The sequence below is a fragment of the Rhinatrema bivittatum genome, chromosome 2, assembly GCF_901001135.1.
Source record: "Rhinatrema bivittatum chromosome 2, aRhiBiv1.1, whole genome shotgun sequence".
NCBI lineage: Eukaryota > Metazoa > Chordata > Amphibia > Gymnophiona > Rhinatrematidae > Rhinatrema > Rhinatrema bivittatum.
In genome coordinates this window covers 620,476,852-620,503,405 of record NC_042616.1, presented here as the reverse complement: position 1 = coordinate 620,503,405, position 26,554 = coordinate 620,476,852, and the positions used below count along the sequence as shown (strand labels likewise).

Sequence of the window (26,554 nt, the reverse complement as noted above, 5' to 3'; positions counted from 1 at the left end):
TATAAATTATTTACATTTATCTTCTCTCGGGATAAGGATACTTGTGAAAAATGTAATCGGGCAAGGAGGAAAAGGCATGCTTGTTAATGTTTAATGTCAAAAACAGATGTAAGGATGGGGGTTTGAGTGACAGTCTCTGGAGCTTTAACCCCCTTGAAGAGTGGACACCGGATAAAACAGCACCACCTCCGAATTCAATGGACTTTCCTGGTGATAGAACTGATTTTCAGTGGTCACTAAATGCAGTGAACACCCAGCAGCTCTTCCACTAGATTTGAGGAGGCCCGCCTCTCGAGGCATGGGCCGTATAACTGGGCAGACGTGCGGCAGGCAAGAGGGAGGGGGGAGGGGGGCACAGCCTAGGTGCGGAGAGGGGCGGACAATGGGATTAGGGGCCAGTTCAAACCTGGGCATGAGCCAATGAGACAAGGAAGGCGGCGTCTCTGAGCTCGGGTACTTAGAGGTAGGGTGGGGTGGGGGGAGCACATTTGCAGCCTGGAAGCGAGAGCAACAGGCTGACCTCAGCACGGCTGTGCTGTAACAGGCTGACCGCAGCACGGCTGTGCTACAACAGTTTTGCTTTTACTTTCACTTTGCCTCCAGCACGGCTGTGCTGTAAGAGGAGCAGATCAGCTAAAGGAGCAGGAACGATTTCTTTGATTACATCATTGGGTAAAGTACATAGATTTTGTGGCTTATAGGCAAAATGTTGAGAATATTAATGGTAATTTTGTGTTGCTAAGGTCTGGAAGGTATGCTCACCCCCCCCCCCCCCCCTTTTTGCATTGAACTGGCTCTGCATTACCAGTACTTTATTTAATGAAAAGGCTTTGAATGCATGGCTGCTTCTGCCTGGAATGTTATTTTATTTAAGGAAATGCCTTAGCACATGGCTGGTTATATATATTTTACCTGTTATTTATATATATATTTTATGAATTCATGGCTGGCTTTCAGCACAATGCTTGCTCTGCATGTTGCTGTATTTATTGAAAGGGCAGCGAGTGCAGGGCTGGTTATCTTTCACTTGTAGCCTCTTAAGAAACGCCATTGAAGGGGTCTACACATGGTGAATGCATAGGTGGTTAGAGCACATGGCTGGCAGTAGCAGGCTTGGTAGCTCAGTGGTTAGAGCACTGATCTTGTAGGCTTACTTTACTTTAAAATCGATGTTTTCTATGTATTGCTTTACCCCTCGCTCTCTAAATTGCTAGGAAGTGGGCAGGCTTCATGTCTACCATGCTACCTCAACATCCTGCGGATGTGCTTTGTTATACTTAAGTAATCTGACAATTAAAAAGTAGCCAGCATCCCGTAGTTGGGAATTCTGATGATATGCCTGTGGGACAGCGGTATGGCATTTGAGTGCTCAGCCAGGTTAACAGGATGTTTTTATATTAATCCTAAAGGTGATATTTAGCATTCGGTTACCATTTAAAGGGACAGCTGTCCCATGTGCACGTTTATACTGAATTATAAGGGGTACAGGACCCTCAGCTTGATAGATATGATTTAGGCTGCGCTATGCAGCTCTATCAAAGTAAATTAAAATATTAATGAAAGGTTGGCTTACATCTTAGCATGGTATTGTGGTTCTCATGGGAAGGGCTTGCCAGCAGAGGTCAGCACATGGCAGCGGCCATTTTGGGAGGTCAGCACATGGCAGCGGCCATTTTGGGAGGTCAGCACATGGCAGCGGCCATTTTGGAGGTCAGCACATGGCAGCGGCCATTTTGGAGGTCAGCACATGGACTTTCAGGATTTTCTTTTTCTATTACTTTCCTTTTACTCCCCAGGCCCCCCCCCATGCGCCGGCACTCCCGCCTCCCCACAGAGTCCGGCCGCCCCTCGCCCCCCCCCCCCCACCTTCCTCAGCTGCCCCCACCCCCATCCTGTTCCCGTCCAGCCCCCCCAAACTTGCCGGGCCCAAACGTGCGCCCAGCCCGCCCCCCCGTACCCCGGCTGCCCCCTCCCCCACCCACCCCCCTTAGCAGGTGTGCGCACACCCACGTTTGGCTACCTATTCATATGCCCCCCCCCCCCCCCCCAAAACTGTGCGGGATCTAACCATTTAATATGTCTACACAGCATGGCTACCACTCAGTTTGCTATGGCTTTTGCCCCGTCCGCATTTATGCCGGACCAGGCTCAGGCTCTAGCCAAGCGAGCACGTCGGAAGCCAAGCAAATTGCAGGAAAACTTCGCGGCAACGCCAGAAGTCGAAAAACGTAAGACCAAGACACAGAGGAATAAGAAGAGGAAATCCGCAAGCACACGACAACCGCGTAGCATCAGCCATTTGGGCTGCTATGTGCCGGAACAGCCCCCTCCATGGGGCATGACCCCTGCAGCACCGACCCCTGCAGCACCGCCACGAGAGAACTTCGGCAATGTTACCGAACGACAGCTGCGTCAGCTCATGGACCAAACCTGGTCAGCGGCTGCTATCCATGGCACGGACAGGGTGAAGGCAATGCTGGATGCCTTAACGCATACCACTAGCCCATCCCCTGGCTCAGTGCCCATCGGTCCACAGCACGGTGCAGCGGGCAGCTCCAACAGTTCAGCTGGCAACACCCAGCCACCAGCACGTCAACAGACAGCTCATGGACAACACGGGCAACCGCAAGAAGGACAGAATTGTGAGTACCCTGATTTAAACCGGGGCCAGGGTAATGTGCAGGTACCCCCAACACAGCCCAGTTACCCACCACCAAGGAATGGCAGCGAAGTGTGGCTGGGGCCACAAAGCGCTCCTACTGACAATTTCGCTGCTATGAAAGCTATTTTCGATAACTGGCATGGGCAGGGTAATGCTAACACTAGCCCAACACAGGAAACAGGGCAGTCAGGACGACCCATGGGGGATATTTTACTTGTGACACCAACCCCAGCCACAGCTACAGCTGTTGGAACACCAACCACAGCTACAGCGGTTGGAACAACGGTGGGTCAGCTGGGGACCAATGGGCACAATACCACTGGTAGCTCAGCCACGAATGGCAATAACGCTGCGCAATACACATGTACAGTGGGCTCACTAACCGCGCATGTGTCAGAGGCGTTAAAAGAGAAAATATGGCGCAGCGAATATGTAGATATATTCGAGCTGCTCAGGAAAGAAGGGGAGGGTTCTGATCCCAAATGCCACGAAGCGTGCAAACTCTCAGCTAGGGAGAAACCCTGCATCGCTAAGACGCTAGCTAATTGGTCAGCAGGATTCAGAATTCTGTCATCCATCATAGGTCAAAAATTTCCTGAAAAATGTTGCTCCTTAATTGCTTACCAGGACGTCATTTGTGGTGCTTATCGCACGTATGGCGGTACAGCTTGGTTGGAGTATGATGAGCAGTTCAGAAGGAATATGGCTGTGAACCCAGGTTTAGAATGGGATCGCAAGGATATCGACCTCTGGCTCTCAAAAATCACACCGTACCGACAGGTGCAGGAGGTTGTCCCTGGCTTCGCTGGCAATGCATACCAGCCGAGTACATGGTTAACTCCTCGCCAACATACTTTTACGGGAAGATTTCCATTTCGGCAAGGTCAGCCCTTTCGTCAAGGGCAAAGGTGGGGGCAAGCCCCTAGATTTAGGGGTGGGGGGACTCCCATCTGTAGGCTGTTCAAATCTGGTTTTTGCAGATTCGCTGCTGCCTGCAAATTCAGACACGCCTGCATGGGATGCGGTGCAGGCCACCCTCAAACAAAATGCTCAAGGGGAGGAACCATCCCCCACACAGAGCAACAATAAATTCATTAGAGCACCTACCCCCATTAAGATACATAGCTTGCAGGTCTGTTTAAAGGGTTATCAGCCCAAGGAGGCCAGATGGCTATACGAAGGGTTTTCCCAAGGTTTTCATATACCTTTCATGGGGCCAGAAACCGCCACAGAGGCTAAGAATCTCTTATCTGCGAGGAATAATGAAGAGGTCATTGCACTAAAGATCAAAAAAGAAAGCGACATGGGTGGGGTGGAAGGCCCATTCAAGGGCAAACCTCTACCTCATTTTAGGATTTCCCCTCTGGGGGTGGTTCCCAAAAAAGAGCCAGGGGAATTCCGAATGATTCACCATTTATCCTTCCCAGAGGGTGGGTCAGTGAATGATTACTTGGACCCCGAAGCATGCTCGGTCACCTACGCCTCATTCGACCAGGCATTAGACATGGTGAGGCATTGGGGGCAAGGGGCATGGTTGGCAAAAGCTGACATTGAATCAGCCTTCCGCTTGCTTCCAATACATCCAAGCTGCTTCCATCTGTTGGGGTTTCAATTCCGAGGTAAATATTACTTCGATAAATGCCTCCCGATGGGCTGCTCTATATATTGCGCCTACTTTGAGAGGTTTAGCACATTTGTGCAATGGGCTGTAGAGCAGGACATCGGGAAAGGGAAAATCATACACTATTTGGATGATTTTCTGTTTACCGGCCATAGGGACACACAGGCTTGTGCGCAAGCCCTCGAAGCATTCACCCAGAAAACTGACGAATTAGGCATTCCGCTAGCTAAGCACAAATCAGAAGGACCGTCACAAAAATTGTCATTTCTCGGTATCGAAATTGATACTCTGCAAATGGTCACACGACTACCGCCCGCAAAACTAGAAGCGTTACGTGCCAACATATCTACTACCGAACAATCACGCTAAAACAAATGCAGTCACTCATTGGTCACCTCAATTTCGCTTGCAAGATCATGCCCATGGGTCGCCCCTTCATGAGAAGATTGTCCCAAGCCACAGCAGGTATTCGCAGGAGCCATCATTTCATTAGAATCACCAAGGAGCTCAGGGAGGACCTCATAGTATGAAAGACATTCCTAGGGGAATATAATGGGCGGACAGTTTGGAGGGACCCAATCATGACCAATAGGGAGCCGCAGCTATACACCGACGCAGCGGGGAGCGCTGGATTTGGGGCCTATCTGGCTGGGAAATGGGGCGCGGAACGATGGCCAGTACAGTGGGAAGCCATGGGTTTACTCAGAGACATCACTTTTCTCGAATTGTTCCCCATTGTTGCAACAATACACATGTGGAAAGCATGTTTCCACAACAGAAGAGTGGTTTTTTGGTCAGACAACATGGCGGTTGTACAGGCAAAAAATTCTCTCACCGCTCACTCCCCTAGGGTCATTAGGCTATTGCGGGATTTAGTACTGCTCTGCCTGCGCATTAACATGGTCTTTAAGGCTAAGTACGTTCCGGGGGAAGCTAACGGCATCGCTGATGCATTGTCTCGTTGTCGGTGGTCTCGTTTCAGATTCCTGGCCCCGGAAGCAGAGCATCACCCTTATCATGTCCCTCCGCGGATTTGGGAATTAGGGTGCCCGGAATCGCCTCCATATTGAGATCGGCTCTGGCAGAGTACGGGGAGAGCATATGCACGCGGCTGGAGCCTGTTCCAAAAATTTTGCCAATCAAATAACACGCAAGTTCAGGGGACAATGACAGAGAGAAATGTAATGACAGAGAGAAATGTAACAGAGTTCTTGCTCTACCTCAAGAACTCGGGAGTATCAAGAGCACAGGCAGGGCAACATGTAGCTGCTATTGTTTTCGTCTCCAAACTATGGGGGATAGGCTCAATTAGCAACTCCTTTCTCATAAAAAAGATATTAGAGGGTTGGCGGAGACAAGAACCAGTTAGAAGGGACGCCAGAAAGCCTATCACACCAATGCTGCTACAAGCACTGGTAAAGGAGCTCCCCAGCCTAGTTTGGGACAATTATGAGGTAAAGCTATGGACCGTGGCTTTTTCACTAATGTTCCTTGGTGCATTTAGAAACAGCGAGCTTATCCCGAGGGCAAAGGTGACCACCAGGGCATCGGATGGGGGTCTCCTGATAGAAAACATAAGGCTGTTTAATGAGACAGTACAGATCTTTCTCAGGCGAGCAAAAACTGATCAACGGGCAGTAGGTCGCTGGATTACATTATACCCTGCTCATACGGGGGTGATATGCCCCGTAAGGGCTACAACAGAATACCTCAAAGTACGCCCGCTGGGGGGAGGGCCCTTTCTAAAACACAAAGATGGCAACGCGCTATCGCGTTACCAGTTTATCAGTATGCTACGCAAAGGCTTGGAAAAGATAGGGGAAGACGCGGGAGCTTATCACACACATTCATTCCGAATAGGCGCAGCATCCTTCGCCAGCAGCGGTTTAAGCGAAGATCAAATTAAGGCGCTAGGGCGGTGGAAATCCGGTAAATTCAAAACATCATACGACCCAATAACCAGACAGCCCAATGAACAGTCTCACTGGGAAACATAAAAAGCATATATTTACCGTCCTGTTACACATAACCGTTTTATTTTGTCTATCATAGACTCGCCAGCGGGGAGCGCGAAAGTGATATGGATCATGGGGCACTCGTACATTTATTGGGCGCACATTAGAACCAAGAGAAAGACCTCCAGCGAGCAGATGGGCATACCTCGTAGCAAGGCCAGCATATTCTGGCTCGGCAAACGAGGGATGAGGTGGGTCCAACTAATGCCTTGCATCCTCCAATACGCCAGGCAACTACCACAGCCTGATATCATCTGTCATTTGGGCGGTAACGATTTGGTCGCAGTCAAAAACATTGACTTAATAATCACGATCAAGAAGGACTTGACTGCAATTAAGGCTATATGGCCAGCCGTGGTATTGGTATGGTCCCACATTATTCCCCGATTGGTATGGAGGGACGCGAGGTCGCACAAATCCATCAAAAAAAGCAGGCGCAAATTAAATAAAGAAGTGGGGACGTGGTTGAGAGCTATAAGGGGGTATGTCATCAAGCATGATGATATTTCGCTCTCATGTTCAGGCATGTATAGGCCGGATGGGGTTCACTTATCAGACGTTGGGGGAGATATCTTCATCCTTGCCCTGCAAACGGCCACAGCAGCTTTAGTTAATTAGTGGGGGTAGAAAACAAATAAGGTTTTACTGTTTCCTACTTTGGCGGGTGCCCTCACCGGAGCATAAGGGGATGTATCGCTGCATAGAGGGGAAGTTTTTGGTGTTGGGGGAGGGGGAAGGGGAGGAGCACAGCACCAAGGACTTTGCATAGGGGGAAAGCGGGGGCATGGATATAACTAAGCATGGCGGAGACCGAGATAATGGCCGGTCTGGGGGTGGCCTAATGAAGGCCTGGCATAAGCAATAACCGCGGCCCGCAAGGCCAGCATGGCGGAGACCGAGATAATGGCCGGTCTGGGGGTGGCCCAATGAAGGCCTGGCATAAGCAATAATCGCGGCCCGCAAGGCCAGGGGTGGGAGGAGGCGGCAGAATACTGCACGGAGCGGCAGTAGCCACGGAGGCGTTCACGGAGCGGGATGCCAGTGGCGGGTGTTCCCCTTCACGGAGCGGAAGGCGGGATTGGCATTCACGGAGCGGGGTGCCAATGGTATACCACCTTCACGGAGCGGAAGGATGGAGGGCTGCCGTCTCCAAAAAAGCATTGGGGTGGGAAGAACAAGCAAGGTACCGGTGAGGGCGTGGCATTTAGCTAATGCCAATTGTTTAAGCTGCTGCAATATAAAGTAATAAGGTTATAATGTTAAATGCTGGCTGTGGCCGTTTCTTCCACTTAATAAAAGTTATCTTGGCTTACCTACTCTGTTGTCGCGTGGTCAAGGGTGGGAGGGGTGGTCGTCCGTGAGCTACGGCGTGCCAGAGTTAAGAGCTAAGGTGGATCCTCCCAGATGTGCGAGAGCGCCTGCCTCCCCCCCCCCCCCCCCCCGGAAGGGGGGACCCCCGAGAATCGTTAACAGCAGCAAATCGTCTTATTTTTCCCCGAAAAGTCCCTGGCATTTTGGCAAGCAGGGAGGCGCAATGGCAGGCTGGCTGCGGTTGCGTGTCGGGATCCTCCCGGAAGGTAATGGCAAATTCACTCAGGACTTGGTGCAGAGTCCTAGCAGCTGTCTTTCGTCAAGAGGGTACCACGGCGACAAACGAACGACATATAGGAGAGAAAAAAAAAAAAAAAACCCTCTCCTGCAGCTGTCTCATTTGTTGCTCCAATAAGCAATAATTAGGTCCTAAGCTAATGATGTCAGCTGATCAGCTTTTTTGTAAGGCTAGACCCAGAGGAATCTCCATGGAAACCCTCCTTGAATTACCCACCTGGATCGTGCTCCTTTCCGCCACCTCGCTGCCTCGCCTGTACACTGTCTCCAACCTGCACCATGCATGCGCACTGCCCTGGATCCCTAAATGGGACAATTCGGTTCGTGACGTCACCGCTCCGCCGTCTCCACAGAAACTTTTGTCCCGCTGGCCAATCAGAGCGCTCAGAACCTGAGGGGGGAAGAGAGGTTTAGTGTGGAGCTCGCGCTCAGCCTGTGCTGTCAGTCCCGGCTCGAGCCGCCGCGAGACCTTCCAGTGTACCAGGGAGAACCGAGGCACCGCGCGCGCACCGGGAGCTGAAGGGAGGCACGAGCCATTTTTTTTTTTTTTTTTTTGTGCAAGTGTCTGGGGCGAGGCTATTTCTGCCTCGGGTGCATGGGCGCACCTCTCTTTGTAAAATTAGAAATGGCTATTTTATCAAACGGAATAAGGAAAGGCTGGAAGGGCTAGGCGCTTATGCACTTGTCTTTCAGCCAATTTAGCAGAGGAGCTGCAGGACTGGACGGCTTCAGAGCCTTATTATCGGAGTGGAATACAGGATTTCCAGACTGGAATTTTTTTTTTCTAAGAAAAGGATAACTCCCTTCCCAAGCGCCTGGATTTTAACTTCTTATGAAATGGAAATCAGTATTTGATGGAGGACGTGCAGGTTGCATTTTGCGTTGGAAAATCGTCGAGGGGGACTCATAATTTTGGCACTTTCTGGAAAGGAGGAGGAGGGGGGGTTTGGCCTCCCTTGCCTAGTGGGAAGAGGAGAGATCGGATGTCCCAGTGTTGCAACTGAAGTCGGGAGGCAGAGCAAAGGAAGGATCTGGAGATTTAGAACGTTTCTGATCCTGGATCGGGAAACTTATTTGCATGCCCTGTAGCCGGCTCAGCCCAGCAGAGAGCAGAGGGGGATCCTAGAGCAAGTAGAAGAGCCCCCTGCATGTGCACCATCACTAAACTGACAGCGCCTCCTCCACTGGCCAAAATTCAGAACTGGAACGAAATCTCTATCGGGGCCAATGTTGTTCGTTTTTTTTTTTTTCTACCAGATTTATTTTTCTAAATCAGTTTGTATAGAAAGGAAATAGGAGAAGCTCCCAGGTCGAACTGAAATTGAGGAAGTTCAATTTGCATAGGCTTTCTTTTTATCTTTGAAGGCAAAAGATCACATTTTATGGGGTTGTAGCTTCTAGGCAACGTTCATATGGGAGTGAAGCAATTATCCTAGAAGAACTTAGTTTTTTTTGTTTTTTTTGTCGAGGCTGCACCCAACGCCCAAGCAGTGAAAAGAGACGAGAGACTGAGAGGAAAATAACGGCTGGAAAGGGGAGCAGCATTGAGACCAATTTGGCCTACGATGCTTCGTCCTGCTTAGAGGCTCTGAGGACGGAGAGAGGAAAATAACGTCTGGGCAAAACAAATAAAAATAAAAATCAGCCGATGATCCTCATGTCTTCTGCTTTTTCTTCTATTATTTACCTGGACAGTTCAGGATGAAGCCTGTCGGAGTTTGATGAGAGTGGAGATAGACGACAATAATAATAATAATAATTAAAAAACCCCCCAAAAAACGGTGTGAAACAATATTTTATTTGGCCCTCCTGGATCAACCCTGCTACTGGCCCGCCTGTTATTTCTCTGAATTTGTGCTTCCTCCTGTGGGTTGCTGCTGCTACTGCTGCTGGAGGGCACTAGGGAGGGGGGGACGGTCCTGACTGCACAATAGTAAAGAGACGGATCGAGCAAGGAGGATCCAAGTGGAGCATCCCAGACCCGCTTTTCTCTCTCTCTCTCTCTCTCTCTCTCTTTTTTTTTTTTCTGCACGACTCCCCCCTCCTCTTCCCCCTGCTTCCTCGGAGTTGCCCATCACCCCGGCACCCTCTTCCCCTCTCCTCCCCACCCCCCTTCAACCTGCCCTTGCCCTCTATATGTGATCCGGTGTGATTAAAAATTAATCGCCCGGAGTATGCCCAGGACACGGAATTGATTGCTTCCAAAAAGGAAAAAAAAAAAAAAAGGCGAGAGCGGAGAAAGAGAGCTGGCGGCGGCGGGGGGCCGGCGGGGTCCCGGGAGGTGAACAGGTGCGAGGGGGGGCGTCCGTGGAGCCCCCGGGGCCGCTCAGCCCGGCTCCCCACCCCCCCTTTCTCCTCCCCCCCCCCCCTCCCTCCCTCGCTCTCTCCCTCTCGGCTCTTTCCTCGGGATTATGGAGAGTGAGCGGGACATGTACCGCCAGTTCCAGGACTGGTGCCTGAGGACTTACGGCGACTCGGGCAAGACCAAGACGGTGACCCGCAAGAAATACGAGCGCATCGTGCAGCTGCTGCAGGGCGCCGAGTCCGGCTCCACCGACAACGCCAAATTCAAATTCTGGGTCAAATCCAAAGGCTTCCAGCTCGGCAGCCCGGAGGAGGTGAATGGAGGAGGCAAACAAGTGCTCTACGTGCCCGTCAAGACCACGGTGGGTGCCCGCTCCTCTTGGTTGGGGAGGGTGGGGCGCGGGGGGGGGGGGGGTGGCACACCTGGCTCCTAGCTCCCCTGCAAGTCAGTACCAGGCTGGGGCTCTTTTGTGGTCCCTCCGGTAGCCCTCGTTCGATTTCCCCATCCGTACGGATTGCAAAGGCACCAGTGTGTGTCTGTGTGTTTTCTGTATCTGTATTGTCTCTCTCCCTTGAGGGTTTTTTTTTTTTTTTTTCCCCTCGCCTTGTATGTGTGTGTACGTACATATATAGATATATATATATATATATATATATATATATATATATATATATATATATATATATATATATATATATATATATATATATATATATAAAGATGTATAAAACGTATATAGAATATGTTTTTCTTCTCCTAGAAGCCACACATAATTTGAGCTAAATATGTAACATGCGATTCTGATAGATAGCCCCACGGTACATCCTCATTGGCACAAAGCCAAGTGTGGCGTTGGTCGTTTATTTGGGAGTTTCCTAGAGATCAGCCTATTATTGTTAAACCGGAGATTGAGAGGTACCAGGGAGATATGTTACCTGATGGCTTTGAAGCAGACAGGGTAGCTTGATTTATGTAGTGGTGTAGGTATGGACATATTTTGCCTATATTTGTATATCTAAATATAGGTGTATATCATATTTATATATATAATATACATATGTATATCCAGGCAAGAGAAATTCACAAAGAATGAAAGGAAGCAGCAGGAGCACAGGGTCTGCTGCTCCCTACTTACGCTGGGATTGCTAATGCTTAAGACTGAGGGTTGAAGCTTAACAGGAATTGATGGGATCCAGTAGCATTAGAAGCCTTTCAGCTCGGAGTCTGGAAAGCCAGACAGTTCTCTTGGCAGAAGAGCTATTTGGTGGCAGAAGCTTGTTTGAGAAGATGGGAGCTGTCGGTGGCAAGTAGGTTTGTATATTAAACTAATTTATTATCTCTTCTTTTTCTCTTCTTCTCTATATAGGGGTGTAGGGAAAATGTTTTTTTTGTTTTTAATTATTATTTTCTGAACAGGAAAACCGGTGAGCTGTCTTAAGATTTGTCTTTCAGTTTTGACTCGATATTGTTACAAGAAATGTCGTCTGTTCTTTTAGGAAAATGTTCCTGGAAGGTACAGTAAAGGAGTCTCAGGGAAAAGTATCACAGCTCTATGCGGGACAATACTGCTAGGGAAACATTTTAGTACCCTAGGCATTTATTGTTTGGCTAGAAATAAGCTTCTGCTGAATATTTTAAGTGCTGCATTTTCATCAACATTATCAGTCATTTGTTTTTAATAGTGTTTCAAGACCTGCTCAAATTCAAAATGTAAAAAGAATAAAAAATGTGCAGAGAATGTCCAGACCAATTGAAATGTGCCCTTTTTAATCATCAATATTTGTGACTATAGAGGTTCTGGGTTTGTGACATGTCAGTCTTTCCTGTATGTATAGTGAGGGAAGTGCATGTCATATATAGATGAAATTTGGCAAAGTATACATTTTTGACTGAGTAGGCTGGTCCAGTCCAAGCATTGTCCAAACAGTAGTACTACATTATTGATTAATGGGTTTTTGTACTGTCTAGAACAATTATTTATTGACAGAAACATATGATAGGTAGTACCTACACATTATTATTCTCCAGCAACAACATTACAAAAAGAAATTAAAAGTACTGAATAATAGTAAATTCCTTTAGGAATCCAAAATATTTCTATATATATATAGGATAAATAAAGACATAGAACCTTATTCAATAAAGATTTTTCCTATAGGCATAGAATAGGGGCTGGGGGAAATGTCCTTTTTTTAAAACAAATAAGGCCCAGTAAGTGATTTAAAGGTCTCTAGAAGTGTTCTGCTGGTGGATCTGTGGCAGTGTTGTGCATTGCCTTGCAGAGAATTTGGGTTCAGATCTCAGGCCAAGTCTTCGTTTCCCTGGGCTGCCAGGATGCTGAGGAAGCAGTGAGTCTCAGCCATTGATCAGTGGGCACACCTAGTGGCTGGATGGAGGGGGGGGGGGGGGGGGGGGGAAGGGAAAGGGCACTCTATCCAGACTCTGGAGGGAGCTGTGGCCTTGTGACCCTTGGGCCCTGGCCAAGAACCGTCAGAGCAGTGGCTGGGCGGAGTCAGAAGGGGGAATATAAAAATAGATAGTTGCAAATTGAAAGCTTATAGAGCCGTTCCCAGCCCTGGCTCAGTGAGCTGGAAGTATAAAAGAGTAAAATGAAATTGCCAGGTGAAAAAAAAGGTGTTCTAAAATTTACATAAATATCTTCCCTGTGTGCCTCACATTTTTTATTCTTTTTCATTAGATGATGGATCCTTCTGCTTTTTGTTTCTTAGACTCCCCATTGCTCTGCCAGGTGTTTTCCCCACACTCTTCATCGCAGTGGCCAGCATGTTGTTTGCAGTTTCATTACCGTGTTTCACTGCATTTAGAGAGTACCCGTGCCTGTTCGGTGGAAGAAAGGCTCAAATATTTTTGGTTCCATCTCATCACATAACAGATAGAATGATCATGTCTAAACTGCTTTTATAAACAGGAAAAGTGAGTGTGTGTGTGTGGTGCCACTCTGGTATGGATCTGAGGTTTCAGCTCATCTGCTATGCCAAGCCCATTCTCCAGTAGGAGTGAAAGCGGTGTTGCTGTGCGCCACAGAGCACCATTTGTTTGAGTGGTCAGTCAATATGCCCAGTCGTTGGGGCATTCAGAATCATTTGCTGCAAAAGGAATCTCTAATTTCCCCAAATATTCCAATATTCCATTTTTAACACACATGGTATGGAAGATTCTCATTTATGTGCTACTTGTGGCACTTTTGACAGTTGCTTTTATCACCTAACATTTGAAAAAAAAAATGTTTTTGAAAGCTGTATTGCAATGCTGAGGAACTTATTAATTCATACTGTATATTCACTCTACTATTTTCTGCTACTCTTTCGGTGTTTTTGTATTTCTGTTGTCATTAAAAAGTACCATGCTGCTTTGACTTTGTAGCTGTAACAGTTCACAATATTACAGTCTAAATGGGACAGTGAATTTTTTTTTTTTTTAACTTGAACCCTCAATGCGGAAAGTTTCTGCTATAGTGTTTTAATTGGTTACTCTTGGGTAGCCTGAGCCAAATTCCTGCTCGAATAAGGAAGCATAGAAAATATGAAATCTAAGGACACTGATTTTAAAACAAAGAGGTGTATAATAAAATTTTTCCATTAGGAATAACTCTTGTCAACTTGAAGCTTTAGGGTCTGTTGCTCAGCTTTTTGCTGTCAGCCAGGGAGATTTGCTCCTGATGGTGCTGTAATCCACTGCTACTGGTAATTAGACATCATTACTGCTGCGTTAAAGGGAAAGAGAGAAGGGGAGAGGACAGGCTGGGGCTAATTAACTACTTGATTTTAATGAAAGAAAGAGAGAGTGATAGCAACTGGAAGGTTGTACCGGAACAGGCTAGACACATAACACAGGCTTAATTGAAGGGAAGATGGCTTGCAGATTTACAGTAACAGGCGTTTGGTCAGCTTATGATATGCAACCTGCACTGAACTGTGCAATAACTATATAGAACTATATGTTTTATTTTCATTTGTTTAAACCTCATAACAGTGAACACTAGTAGGTTCAAATGGCAACATCAAATGTATTGTACAGGGCCTAGATGGTCTGTGGAAGAGCAACAGGAACAGATCAATCTTTGACTGTTTAGGTCCTTCTGTGCACTTTTGGTCACCAGGCAACAGCATCCTGCAAAACAGCCATTTTAGGTCCAGAGTGGGACAGCAGTGTGGCGTGAAGTGTGTTATTTATATGGATCATTGGACAGCCTCCTTCCTTTTGCAGTGCTGCTCTTATTGTCAGATATCCTCTGGCACAGAGATTATGCCATTTTTCCTGGGAACAGTGAAATGCCTAATCTCAAAGATCATTGCACAGTAAATATTTTACAGCGAGAAACAGACTTTATATCAGCATTGAAAGGACTTTAATGGTGTAACTGTGTTCATTTTTTTTTTTTTTTGACCCGTTGGTTTTCTTTGGCATAGGCAGGGCTACTGCACCTGGGCCTTCATTCATAGCTTCTCTAGGGTTCTTTCCCTGTTTTTACAACCCCCCACTCCTATCACCTAGTCCAGATATTGCAAGAACAGCTCTCGGGCCCAGGGACACAGGCTTCAGCTCTTTCTGGAACCTGGTAAACATGTACGCTGAGTAAAGCCAGTGGGTGCGTGTTACACGGTGGCTCCAGACCCCCATCCACCATGGCCTGTGAATGCTGCCTCCTTAGTTTCCCTACCCTGGGCTGGTCCAAAGAGCAGAGGCCCTTCTTGGGACTCACGCCTGCTAAGTCTCCTGCCTGGGCTGATCCAAGCACAGGTAATCAAGTTAGAAAACTACAAGTGGAAACCCCGCGAACAATCATGCAAATTTATTTTTTGAAACAACTGTTTGCGCACACTGACTTTGGTTGCTCCTGGTGTCCATAGTCATACTGTGTGCACTTCTGGGGCCCAGGGAGAGGATCGCCGGCCCTGTGCTAGCCATGTGACAGAGGAGTCTGAGTGCACCGTGTGCCAGCCATTTTTTACAGCTGCCACCGTAATAGCCCCTGCACAGACCCTTTTATTTCTTTTCTGGCCTACTTTCCAATGGAGAAAAAAGCTTATGATTTTGTCATCTGTATCCTCTTACCAACTTTAGTGTTTTGGTGACCCATCCACACCAAAATTTCAAGACATCTTGGGGAGACGTGAGGATTCTGATGGTGGTTCTTCTTTTCCGATCCATGCACCCCAGAAAGTAAAGCTCCTGGGGTTCTGGGCGGAATTTCTTGTTTAAATTGGCAAATACAGTCAGTTCCTTAATATATAGATTAGTTAGTACTTGTGATTAATCATAAGTGGTATTTCCAATGGGGTGCACTAAGGGACATAAAGAAGATCATTTTAGAATTTTTTTTTCCCCTTTGGTACCAAATGGGAGAAACCTTTTCTAATTCAAACTCAAAAGGGAAACTTTACAATATCCTGTGTAGTTCCAACTGCACAGGCACATTTAACGCACACACTTTATGGAAATATTCAGTGAGCTATCCACGCCGTTTTTCTTTGAAGATGTGCAAATGCAGCTTATGTGCACTAAAAGCATCCACATACTTGCAACCTATCTGTGCAGGCGGTGGAGGGTGGGAGAGTGAAACTAACACAAACTAACATTTGGAAGTGGAATGTATGGGGGCTGTTCCCCCCCCCCCCCCCCAACCCAAACATACCCCTGAGAACGTCTTCTTTTAATGCGTCTAAAATTACGCACCCTGTGGTACCTGTCCACGGCCTTAGTGTATTTCAGGAGGGCCATTTTCCCTTTGAAAACTGCCCTTCTATGTGCTTAATATGCCAGATCTGCTCACTGCCTTGCACTGTGGTTCACGGTGCTTTCTGCAAGTTTAAAGTTTACATACATGAAACAAAACGATGACAGCAGATAAAGTTCCCATCTAGTCTGCCCCTTTTCCCTGCTTGCTGTAGTTCAGCAGACTGCACTTGATCACTGCTCTTAGCCTAATTTCCCCTGTGCCAGTCTCATGCTTACTTTTTTTTTGGCCTCACCAGCTCCACTAGAAAGTTGTTCTATGCATACATCATCGTTTCCATTAAAGCTTACAGTTAACTTTCTAAACAACAGTACCCTTGCACATATAGATGCCTTTTGTTGCAGGCTGTATAGATAGAAAATTGGCTTTAGTTCCCGTGTTACTTTAACAAGGGTTACATAGCTCCCATTGTAGTCATGTATCCAGTAGTGGAGTCCATGATGGAGGATATTGTTAAAATATTATTGCTGGCCACTGTTCATAATTTGAATTTATATGCTATTCTTAAGCTAAAAAGAAAGGTTTTGCATGCTTTGGTTGTGAGAGAGAGCAGCTCAGTAAAAGGCAAGTGAAACTCACCAACATTATAGATAAGGTCCTACATTTTCAGTTTAAACTGAATTTTATTTTCATTTCAAAAACATAGCTGCAGGCTCTTGATGCTTTCCAGGATCTCCTCCCCTATTTATTTATTATTTACTTATTTTTAAATCTTATATACTGCAAAATTAAAAAATATATTTTTCAATGCGGTTTACAACATCGCATACATAAATATATAAAAAAACCCAACTTAAAACAATACATCAAATCACTAATTAGAAGACAATAGGGCATGCACAGGAACTGGGCCCAGACTGTGCATGCCGCAAAAAAAGCATGGAATTGGCATTCATATGCATGCTGCAGCTAAAACTGTATGCCCACATCACAGAAGGAAGAGGGAAAGCTTCTGGTGGAGGGGAGAGGCCAGATCCATTGCTAAAGCCCAAGTCATTCCTGGAATTGCATTGGAGGAGGGAGGCCAGAGCTGCCCCTGCTGCTGCCACTGGGAAGAGATGTCGGAAGTACCACTGGAGCTGTGCTAGAGGTAGCCCCAGAGTTGTCTTTGGGAAGAAAGGCCAAAGCTGCTGCTGAGCTGGGAGGTACAGGGAACTCTATCCTTCTTGGGGGGGGGGGGGGAAGGAGAGTAGAGAGAAGGGGACATTGGGAGTGGTGATAAAAAAGGAAGATGCTGGGGGAGAGGGAAGGAAGATGTAAGTCACTGGGTGAGGGGGAAGGAGAGGGGAGATGCTGAGTGGAGAGGAGAAATTCTGTGAAGAGGGGAGGCGCTGGTGGAAAATGGAAAGCTAGAAAGGAGAGATACTGGAAGAGGGGAAGGATTGAGAGATTTTGGGAGAGAGGAGGAGAGAAACGAGGAGATGCTGGGTGAAGAGGTCATTCAAAATTAGCCTTGAGTTCTATTTCACCTTTATCTGCCTCTCCCCCACTTCTTTCGTCTACCCTTCCTCTAACCTCTGCCACTCTCTCCTCCCTTACACAGTGGAGGAAACTGCCCATCTTCGCTCTTCCTCCAAACTCACTACTTATTCCTCTGACCCTTTCCCTACCCGATTCCACTGCAGTCATCCCTTCTATCTGCCACATCCTCAATCTATCACACACTCTCCACTGCTACTGTCCCTGCTGCCTTCAAACAAGCTGTAATCATACCACTCCTTCAAAAACCTTCACTGGATCCTACCTGTCCTGACAACTATCGTCCCATATCCCTTCTCCCTTTTTCCTCCAAACTACTTGAATGTGCTGTTCATCATCGCTGTCTTGACTTTCTTACATCTCAAACCATTCTTGATCCATTTTAGTCTGGTTTTCGCTCTCTGCGTTCAACTGAAACAGCCCTTGCCAAAGTTTCCAATGACCTGTTTATGGATAAAGTCAAAGGCTTTACTCTGTCCTTATTCTCCTTGACCTGTGCTTTTGACACTGTTAATCACCATCTACTCCTTGATATTTTGGCCTTGCTTAGATTTCGGGACTCTGTCCTTTCGTGGTTCTCTTCTTAACTCTCCAGTCACACTTATCTGGTGGTTCCTCCTCCTTATGACATTCCACTATCAATTGATGTGCCTCAGAGCTCCATCCTGGGCTCTCTCCTCACTATATACTAATTCCCTTGGTGCTCTGATTTCCTCTCATTTATTTATTTGTTTGTTTGTTTGTTTATTTAGAGACTTTTATATACCGGTATTTGTAGGGACATCATACTGGTTCACATTTGAACAGCAGGTTTGAAAGTACATATCTGGGAGTCTCATGGCTGATGACTCCCAGATCTACCTTTCTAAACCTGAAATTTCACCAAAAATCTAGTGCTGGATCTCGGCCTGCTTCTCTGACATTGCTGCCTGGATGTCCTGTCGCCATCTTAAATTCACTAAGAATATGCTCAGAACACCGATTATCTAGATGGAAAAAGTCAGTCAATAATCAATTCCTCCATGAGCGACTAATTTCCCATTTACCGCATATTTATATTGACGCATGTATTTTGACCATCATAATAGGCATCATTGTGTGGTATTATACAGCCTTTGTCACGCTGCCTTATATTTAATCATAGGTCAGTCCATATTGTTGGAACAATTGCTGGAACAATTTTTTAAATTTTTATGTGCTTCTCTCACCCATGCAAATTAAGAGTATCAACGGTTCTCAGTCTTAATATTGTTGAACCTATTCAAATATATAAGTCCATGCTGTAAATTCAAACTTCCACTTATCTTAATTCCAATAAATTTTTTGTTATCTTGATTCCAAAAGATTTTTTCTTCAATGGAATGCTGTCAACCAACCAAGATCTTCATGCCCAAAAGGTTTACAATGTGAAGGATGAACACATGCGATCTTCTTGCCCGACACGGTACTGTGTTTCGGACCTTATAATGTCCTTCATCAAGGGCTCAATCTGTGTCTAGAAAACCACATTCATAACTATTATTACAACTCAAACACTCATAAATTTAACACAGTTATACAGAGCAGTACTCACTTTTCAAGCGGCACGTCGTTTCTCAGCGTTTTAATGTGCTTTCTCTTCCGGTTTCCCCCAGTACTGTGTTTTAAACTCCCTGATCCACTGACATCACCATCACGTCACTTCTGCTCTACTAGATCCTAATACAGAGAATTCCACTCTATAGCAATATTTAAACCTGTGGGAAACACTGTGCGCACCCAGAATATCCATTGTTGTTCACGTAAATTCAATGTAAAGTTAGGATCTCCACCTCTCGGATTCAAAGGCACGTAGTCTGAGATGTGCCACTCCAAATGTTGAAATGTGTGATTTTTCTCCATGCAATGGGCCACCATAGGTGCCAACATTTTCCCTGTGGTGATACAACTGCGATGCTCAATTAATCGCACTCGGATAGATCGTTTAGTTCGTCTAATGTAATAAAGATTGCATGGACAAATAATCAAATAGATCACTCTAGATGATAAGCAATCCGTATACTGGTGAGCCATATGTGTTTTCCCAAATTTATCTGTTCAATTAGGACCTGTGATAGTCTGACTGCACATTGAACAATTTTTACATTGCCAATGGCCAATGTTAGTGACTGCGGTGTTCTCTAAACAAGGAGAAAAAAAGAATGGGTAACCATGTTGCCTATGTTTTTACCTCTACTATACGTTATTATGGGGAATTCTTTAAATATTTTATGTCTGTAATATAGGCCAATGATGTCGCATGAGGGAAGCAACTTGCCCTGCCTTATTAGAATAAGGTATAGTGCACACCAAACGTGATTCATTTTGGGAAGTTGTGTTGTCCAATAACAGCCATTGACATTCAGCATGGTTATACCCGCTTATATGCTTTTTTTTTAATGCATTTATAAGGGTAACCACGCATCAACAATCTACGTTGTAATTGATCAGCTTGTACCCGAAATTCTTGCTTGGTATCACATAGTCATCTTAATCGTAGGAACTGTTCTACTGGTAAATTTGTCTGAAGGTGATAGGGATGAAAGCTAGTATAATGCAACAGTGTGTTTCTTTCACATTTTTTTCGATATAATTTCATGGATAGATTCCCACCTACCTTAGTAATCAAAATATCTAAAAACTTAATGTTAGTATTATGATAAGAAATAGTATGGGATCTAATGTATTTAACCACTGATGGAAACTTAACAAACTAGCTTCATCAGTATGTCACAAACAAAAGATATCATCAATGTATCTAGTCCAGTTTGACACTTGCTGAAATTGGACTGTTGGATACAGTGTTTCTTCTTCGAAAGATGTCACATACAAATTCGCCAGACTTGGAGCCATCGTTGCTTCCATTGTGTTCCACATATCTGTTTGTACCAAGTATCTTGAAAAATGAAATAATTTTCACATAATGCTAACTCAGCGATAGTATGTAAAAATTCAGTAGGAATGCGATGAGGACGTTCACGTTTTTCCAAAACTTGCACCAATATTTTTAATGTATCTGGCTGCGGTATGCTGGTATATAATGGTTTGATATCGAATGTGACCAAAATTACTTGTTCAGAAATATGAAAACCTTGTAACATGTTCAACATGTGTTTTGTATCTTTGCAGTACGATGAGGCTTCAATAATTGTGGGATGTATCAAACTGGACTAGATACATTGATGAAATCTTTTGTTTGTGGCATGCTGATGAAGCTAGTTTGACACGTTTCCATCAGTGGTTAAATGCATTAGATCCCAATCTACAATTTACTATTTCTTATCATAATATTAACATTAATTTTTTAGATATTTTGATTACTAAGGTAGGTGGGAATCTATCCACAACATTATATCGAAAAAAATGTGAAAGAAACACACTGTTGCATTATACTAGCTTTCATCCCTATCACCTTCGGACAGATTTACGAGTGGGACAGTTCCTATGATTAAGACGACTATGTGATACCAAGCAAGAATTTTGGGTACAAGCTGATCAATTACAACGTAAATTGTTGATGCGTGGTTACCCTTATAAATGCATAAAAAAAGCATATAAGTGGGCATGCCTCATGTCAATGGCTGTTATTGGACAACACAACTTTCCAAGATGAATCACGTTTGGTGTGCACTATACCTTATACTAATAAGGCAGGGCAAGTTGCTTCCCTCATTCGACATCATTGGCCTATATTAAAGACACCTAAAATATTTGAAGAATTCCCCATAATAACGTATAGCAGAGGTAAAAACATAGGCGACATGGTTACCCATTCTTTTTTTCTCCTTGTTTAGAGAATACCGCAGTCACTAACATTGGCCATTGGCAATGTAAAAATTGTTCAATGTGCAGTCAGACTATCCCAGGGCCTAATTGGACAGATAAATTTGGGAAAACACATATGGCTCGCCAGTATACGGATTGCTTATCATCTAGAGTGATCTATTTGATTATTTGTCCATGCAATCTTTATTACATTGGACGAACTAAACGATCTATCCGAGTGTGATTAATTGAGCATCGCAGTTGTATCACCACAGGGAAAATGTTGGCACCTATGGTGGCCCATTGCATGGAGAAAAATCACAAATTTCAACATTTGCAGTGGCGCATCTTAGATTACATGCCTTTGAATCCGAGAGGTGGAGATCCTAACTTTACATTGAATTTACGTGAACAACAATGGATACTCTGGATGCGCACAGTGTTTCCCACAGGTTTAAATATTGCTATAGAGTGGAATTCTCTTTATTAGGATCTAGTAGAGCAGAAGTGACATGATGGTGACGTCAGTGGATCAGGGAGTTTAAAACACAGTACCGGGGGAAACCGGAAGAGAAAGCACATTAAAACGCCGAGAAATGCCATGCTGCTTGAAAAGTGAGTACTGCTCTGTATAACTGTGTTAAATTTATGAGTGTTTGAGTTGTATAATAGTTATGAATGTGGTTTTCTAGACGCAGATTGAGCCCTTGATGAAGGACATTATAAGGTCCGAAACACAGTACCGTGTCGGGCAAGAAGATCGCAGTGTGTTAATCCTTCACATTGTAAAACGTTTGGGCATGAAGATCTTGGTTGGTTGACAGCATTCCATTGAAGAAAAAATCTTTTGGAATCAAGATAAGTAACAAAATATTTTTTTGGAATTAAGATAAGTGGAAGTTTGAATTTACAGCATGGACTTATATATTTGAATAGGTTCAACAATATTAAGACTGAGAACCGTTGATATTCTTTTAATTTGCATGGGTGAGAGAAGCACATAAAAATTTAACAAATTGTTCCAGCAATTGTTCCAACAATATGGACTGACCTATGATTAAATATAAGGCAGAGTGACAATGGCTGTATAACACCACACAATGATGTCTATTATGATAGTCAAAATACATGCATCAATATAAATATGAGGTAAATGGGAAATTAGTCGCCATCTTAAATTAAACATGGCCAAGAGGGAGCTCCTTATTTTTACCCCAAAGCCCACCTCCCTTCTTTCTTTCTCTGCTTTTGTGGATAACAGTCGTCATCTCTGTCCCATCAGCCCGTAACCTTGGATTCCTCTTTGACTTTCTTTGTCCTTCTCTACACATATCCAAAACACTGTTAAAACGTGTTGTTTCTTTCTTTATTACATTGCCAAAATCCATCCTTTCCTTTCTGGGCACACTACCAGAACCCTTATCCACGCTCTCATCGCCTCCTGCTTAGACTATTGCAACCTGCTCCTTGCAGGTCTTCCGGCAAGCCATCTCTCTCCACTGCAATCTGTCTTAAAGTCAGCTGCATGACTTATCTTTTGCCAAAATCACTATGCTCACATAACTCCTCTTCTGAAGTCACTGCATTGGCTCTCTATCTGCTCTCACATACAGTTCAAACTCCTCTTTCTCACCTACAAATGCCTTCACTCTGCAGCACCTCACTACCTCTCCTCTGTTATTTCTCTCTACACCCCTCCTCGTGCACTCCGCTTGTCGGATAAGTCACTCCTATCTGTGCACTTCTCCTCTACTGCCAATTCCAGACTCTGTGCTTTCCACCTGGCTGCACCATGTGCTTGGAATCGTCTTCCTGAACTGATGCGTCATGCTCCCTCTCTTGCCATGTTTAAATCCTATCTAAAGACACTTTTAAATCTTATGCCTGATTGTCTGCTTTTAGTCTAGTTAACTAACTTTCTTTTCTTTTTAAACATTGTCTTGCTTTATACCCCACGTCTCTTGTCCTGTATGTTTGTTTTAGTAGATTGTAAGCTGTATTGAGAAAGGACTATCTTTTTGTATGTTTGTACAGCACTATGTATGTTGTGTAGCGCTATAGAAGTTTTATTAGTAGTAGTAGAGGTAATTTTTCATTTAGCCCTATCAATGATTTTGAAAGTTAGAGTATGTGGCCCTCTTCATAAAAAGTTTGGGAATCCCTGCCCTGGGATCCTTTTCTACTTAATATTTGTTTTTAATGTCCTGGCTTCTGTCCACCAAAATAAACTCTGTTTATTCAGAAAATTGATATCACATTTTCAATTGATTTTCTCCCATTTTTGTTCTTATAATAAACACTGATAAATTCCCAGGAATCCCCCTCCCAAAAAAATGAAGGTTCCTAATTATGGAGCATAATGAAGATAGGCATGGCTGAATGTCAAAAGTGAAAATGGCAAATGCGTTCCAGTTGTCGTGTAGTCCTTGTCATCTGTGATCCTCCCCTTTGCCCCTAGCCATCAATAGTGTAACCATTGCGCGCTGTATGGGACCATATCTTGCGGACAGGAGAGGGAGTTTAATCCTTCTTTGGAAGCACTTTGCTTTGCAATTCTCACACATAAACAGCACAAGGCCACTTTAGCCTGCCCGAGAAGGTCTTAGTGCACCAGAGGGGGGTGTTCACGTTGTCAGATTCAGTGAATGGCTGTATGTGCCACTGCATCTTACTTTTTCAGCAGTGCTGTTTTGCACATTGGCACAGAGGTGATCAGTTCCACATTTGTGGGTGCTTAATAAACGAAATGTGCTTTAAATAAATGGGACAATAAAATAAAATCAATCAGATTTGTCTGAAAGAGCCTTCCCCTGGTGAATCTGTTTCCTCGGATCCAGTAACACACTGGATTGAAGGTAGTTCACTATCATTTCCTTCAGCAGAGTCTCCGTTAATTTTACCGCCACCAAAGTGAGGCTAACTGGCCTGTAGTTTCAAGCTTCCTCTCTGCTACCACTCTTATGAAGCGGGACCACAATTGCTGGTTCTTATGGAACCACTCTGTTTCCAGGGATCTATTGAACAAGTCTTTCAGGGGACCCGCCAAAACATTTCTGAGCTCCCTTAGTATCCTTGGATGTACCTCATGTGGCCCCATGGCCTTGTCCATTTTCAGTTTTCCTAGCTGTTCCCATACATTCGGCTCTGTAAACGGAGTTGTGTTTACCTCATTCCTATCTATGGTCTTGTCAACCAGCAATAATCCTTTTCCAGGATCTTCTTTAGTGAATACTGAACTGCAGTATTTGTTTAATATTTCCGCCATTTCTTTACCTCTCTCAACACATTGCTCCTCATCACCTTTCAGTTTTACTGTACCACTTTGGGCCTTCGTTCTTTCTCTGATATATCTGAAAAATGTTTTGTCATCTCGTTTTACCTCTTTGGAAATCCTTCCTTTCACTTGACCTTTGCTTTCCTGATTTCTTTCTTTGTCTCCCTCAGTTTTACCAGATATTCTTGTCCGTGTTCCTTTTTTTTGGGATCCTTTATACGTCTTGAATGTTGTTCTTTTTGCCTTTTCAGCCGCCTCCTTTGAGAACCAGATTGGTTTCTTTTTCCTCTTACTTTTGTTTACTTTTCTAACATTGAGATGAGGTGCTGTTCCAGCGAATAGTTGGACTTGTTTTCAGGGGTGGGAGCTTGGATTTTGGGCCTAAAGGCCCCAAAGTTTCGCGTTTTTTTAGTTCCAGTTGTTAGTCACTTAACCAGGTATCTTTTGAATATATCCGGATAATTTTAGGACTGCTCTGAGATAGGCCTAAAGTTATGTGGTTAACTTAGCTGGATAGTCCACCCTGGAACACCCTTGGAATGCCCCTTTTTTATTTGGCTAAATTTCAACTGGATAATGACTTATCTGGCTGAAATCTTACAAAATAAGTGTCCCAATATGTGCTCCGGCTAAATGCTTTTGAATATTAACCCCTCTATTAAGAATAGCTTCAACTATTTTGCCAGGCATCAGGCTCACTGGTCTATAGTTTCCCAAATCATTTCTGGAAACTTTTTTGAAAATTGGTGTTACTTTGGCCACCCTCCTGTCTTCAGGCACAGTTGCTGATTTTAATGATAGGTTACAGATGGCTAGTAACAGGTCTGTGGTTTCATATTTGAGTTCTTTTAGAACTAATGGGTGAATCAATTCCCCTAACCTCCTGCGATTGTGCAGCCGTGGAAGAAACCACATAATTAGCTTGTTGCCACATATTTGACAACATGCCAAAGAAACAACATTCCTGAAAGCTTTCACACCCCTAATTCAGTAGAAAGCTGTAGGGTGCTGCTTGCCTTCAGTCTTATGGCACAGTCATAGGACCTATGTGGAGGAAGGATGTCAGCAGCTTCTTTGGAGAACACATCACTAAAGGATGTATCTGGCCAGACTGGAGAAATTGATAGTGGATAGACTGAGTTATGCCTTTAGACCTCGCAAATGGTCTCCCGGATGTGGATCTCTTCGCAGCGGCTTGGAACAGGAAAGTTCCCCAGTTCTGATTCCTATACAGGACATGCAGCAAACCAGCCTCAGATACCTTCGCCTGGCTTTGGGGCGAAGGTCTCCTGCATGCATATCCTCAAAGTCTACTGGTAGCAACACAGATCTTGTTTCCACTCCCCGGGGAGATGTCTGTCTGGAAACTGATCAGGCTGGGGACTTCCCCAGAGCTCATCACACAGGATTGAGGCAGGTTGCGCCATTCCATCCTCCAGGCCCTGTTGCTCACAGTGACTCGACCTCTCGGAAGATGTGTCTTGGGTCCTGGTAGCTTCCAGAATGCTTAATATTAGAAAGTCTTATGGACTGAAGTGGAGGAGATTTTCCGTGTAGTGTGAGCAGAAGGCCCTAGATTGATTTCCTGCTGCCCACAAAAACTGCTTGACTACCTTCTACACCTAATGGAAGCTGGCTTGAAGACCAACTCCGTAAGAATTTATCTAAGTGCAGTTGGTGCATACCACTATGGGGTAGATAGTACGTCCATCTCTGTACAACATATAGTTGTACATTTTAGGCGGGGCTTGCTTCATTTGAAGCCTCCCCTAAGGCCTCTTGCTGTGTCTTGGGACCTCAGCTTGGTGTTACCTCAGTTGATGAAAGCTCCTTTTGAGCTGCTGCACCCCTGTGATCTGAAGTACCTGACCTGGAAGGTCATATTTTTGGTGGTGGTTACTTCAGCATGCAAGGTCAGTGAGTTCCAAGCCTTAGTGATTTATCTACCTTACACTAAGTTTTTTCATGATGGGGTGGTCTGTCTTACACACCCTACATTCCTGCCTGAGGTGTTGTCGGACTTCCATCTTAATCAGTCCATCGTCCTGC

At 44.9% G+C, this 26,554-nt stretch overlaps 2 protein-coding genes and 1 long non-coding RNA gene across 6 annotated transcripts in view; 2 read left to right on the top strand and 1 right to left on the bottom strand.

Annotated features, from left to right (window-relative positions):
- LOC115085333 overlaps positions 1-8,178 on the bottom strand; it is a 112,124-nt gene extending 103,946 nt beyond the window's left edge. Inside the window, exon 1 of the long non-coding RNA XR_003854807.1 lies at positions 8,124-8,178. This is a non-coding gene — a long non-coding RNA (uncharacterized LOC115085333). The remainder of the gene's footprint in view (positions 1-8,123) is intronic.
- The window catches only part of NOL4 (nucleolar protein 4), an 856,374-nt gene continuing 830,336 nt past the window's right edge, over positions 517-26,554 (top strand). For 2 of the 4 annotated variants that reach the window (XM_029591207.1, XM_029591206.1), the window contains exon 1: positions 10,273-10,572. In XM_029591207.1, the coding sequence (XP_029447067.1) occupies positions 10,318-10,572 (255 nt within the window). In that variant the 5' untranslated portion in view covers positions 10,273-10,317. Of the gene's footprint in view, positions 673-2,088; positions 3,786-10,272; positions 10,573-26,554 lie in introns of those variants that run through there. The other 2 variants (XM_029591208.1, XM_029591209.1) reach the window with 2 other exon arrangements.
- LOC115085332 lies at positions 3,849-5,244 on the top strand. Its single transcript, XM_029591211.1, has 2 exons — positions 3,849-4,554; positions 4,674-5,244. Exons 1-2 carry the CDS (start codon positions 3,873-3,875, stop codon positions 4,811-4,813), a joined length of 822 nt encoding a protein of 273 aa, XP_029447071.1. The 5' UTR covers positions 3,849-3,872; the 3' UTR covers positions 4,814-5,244.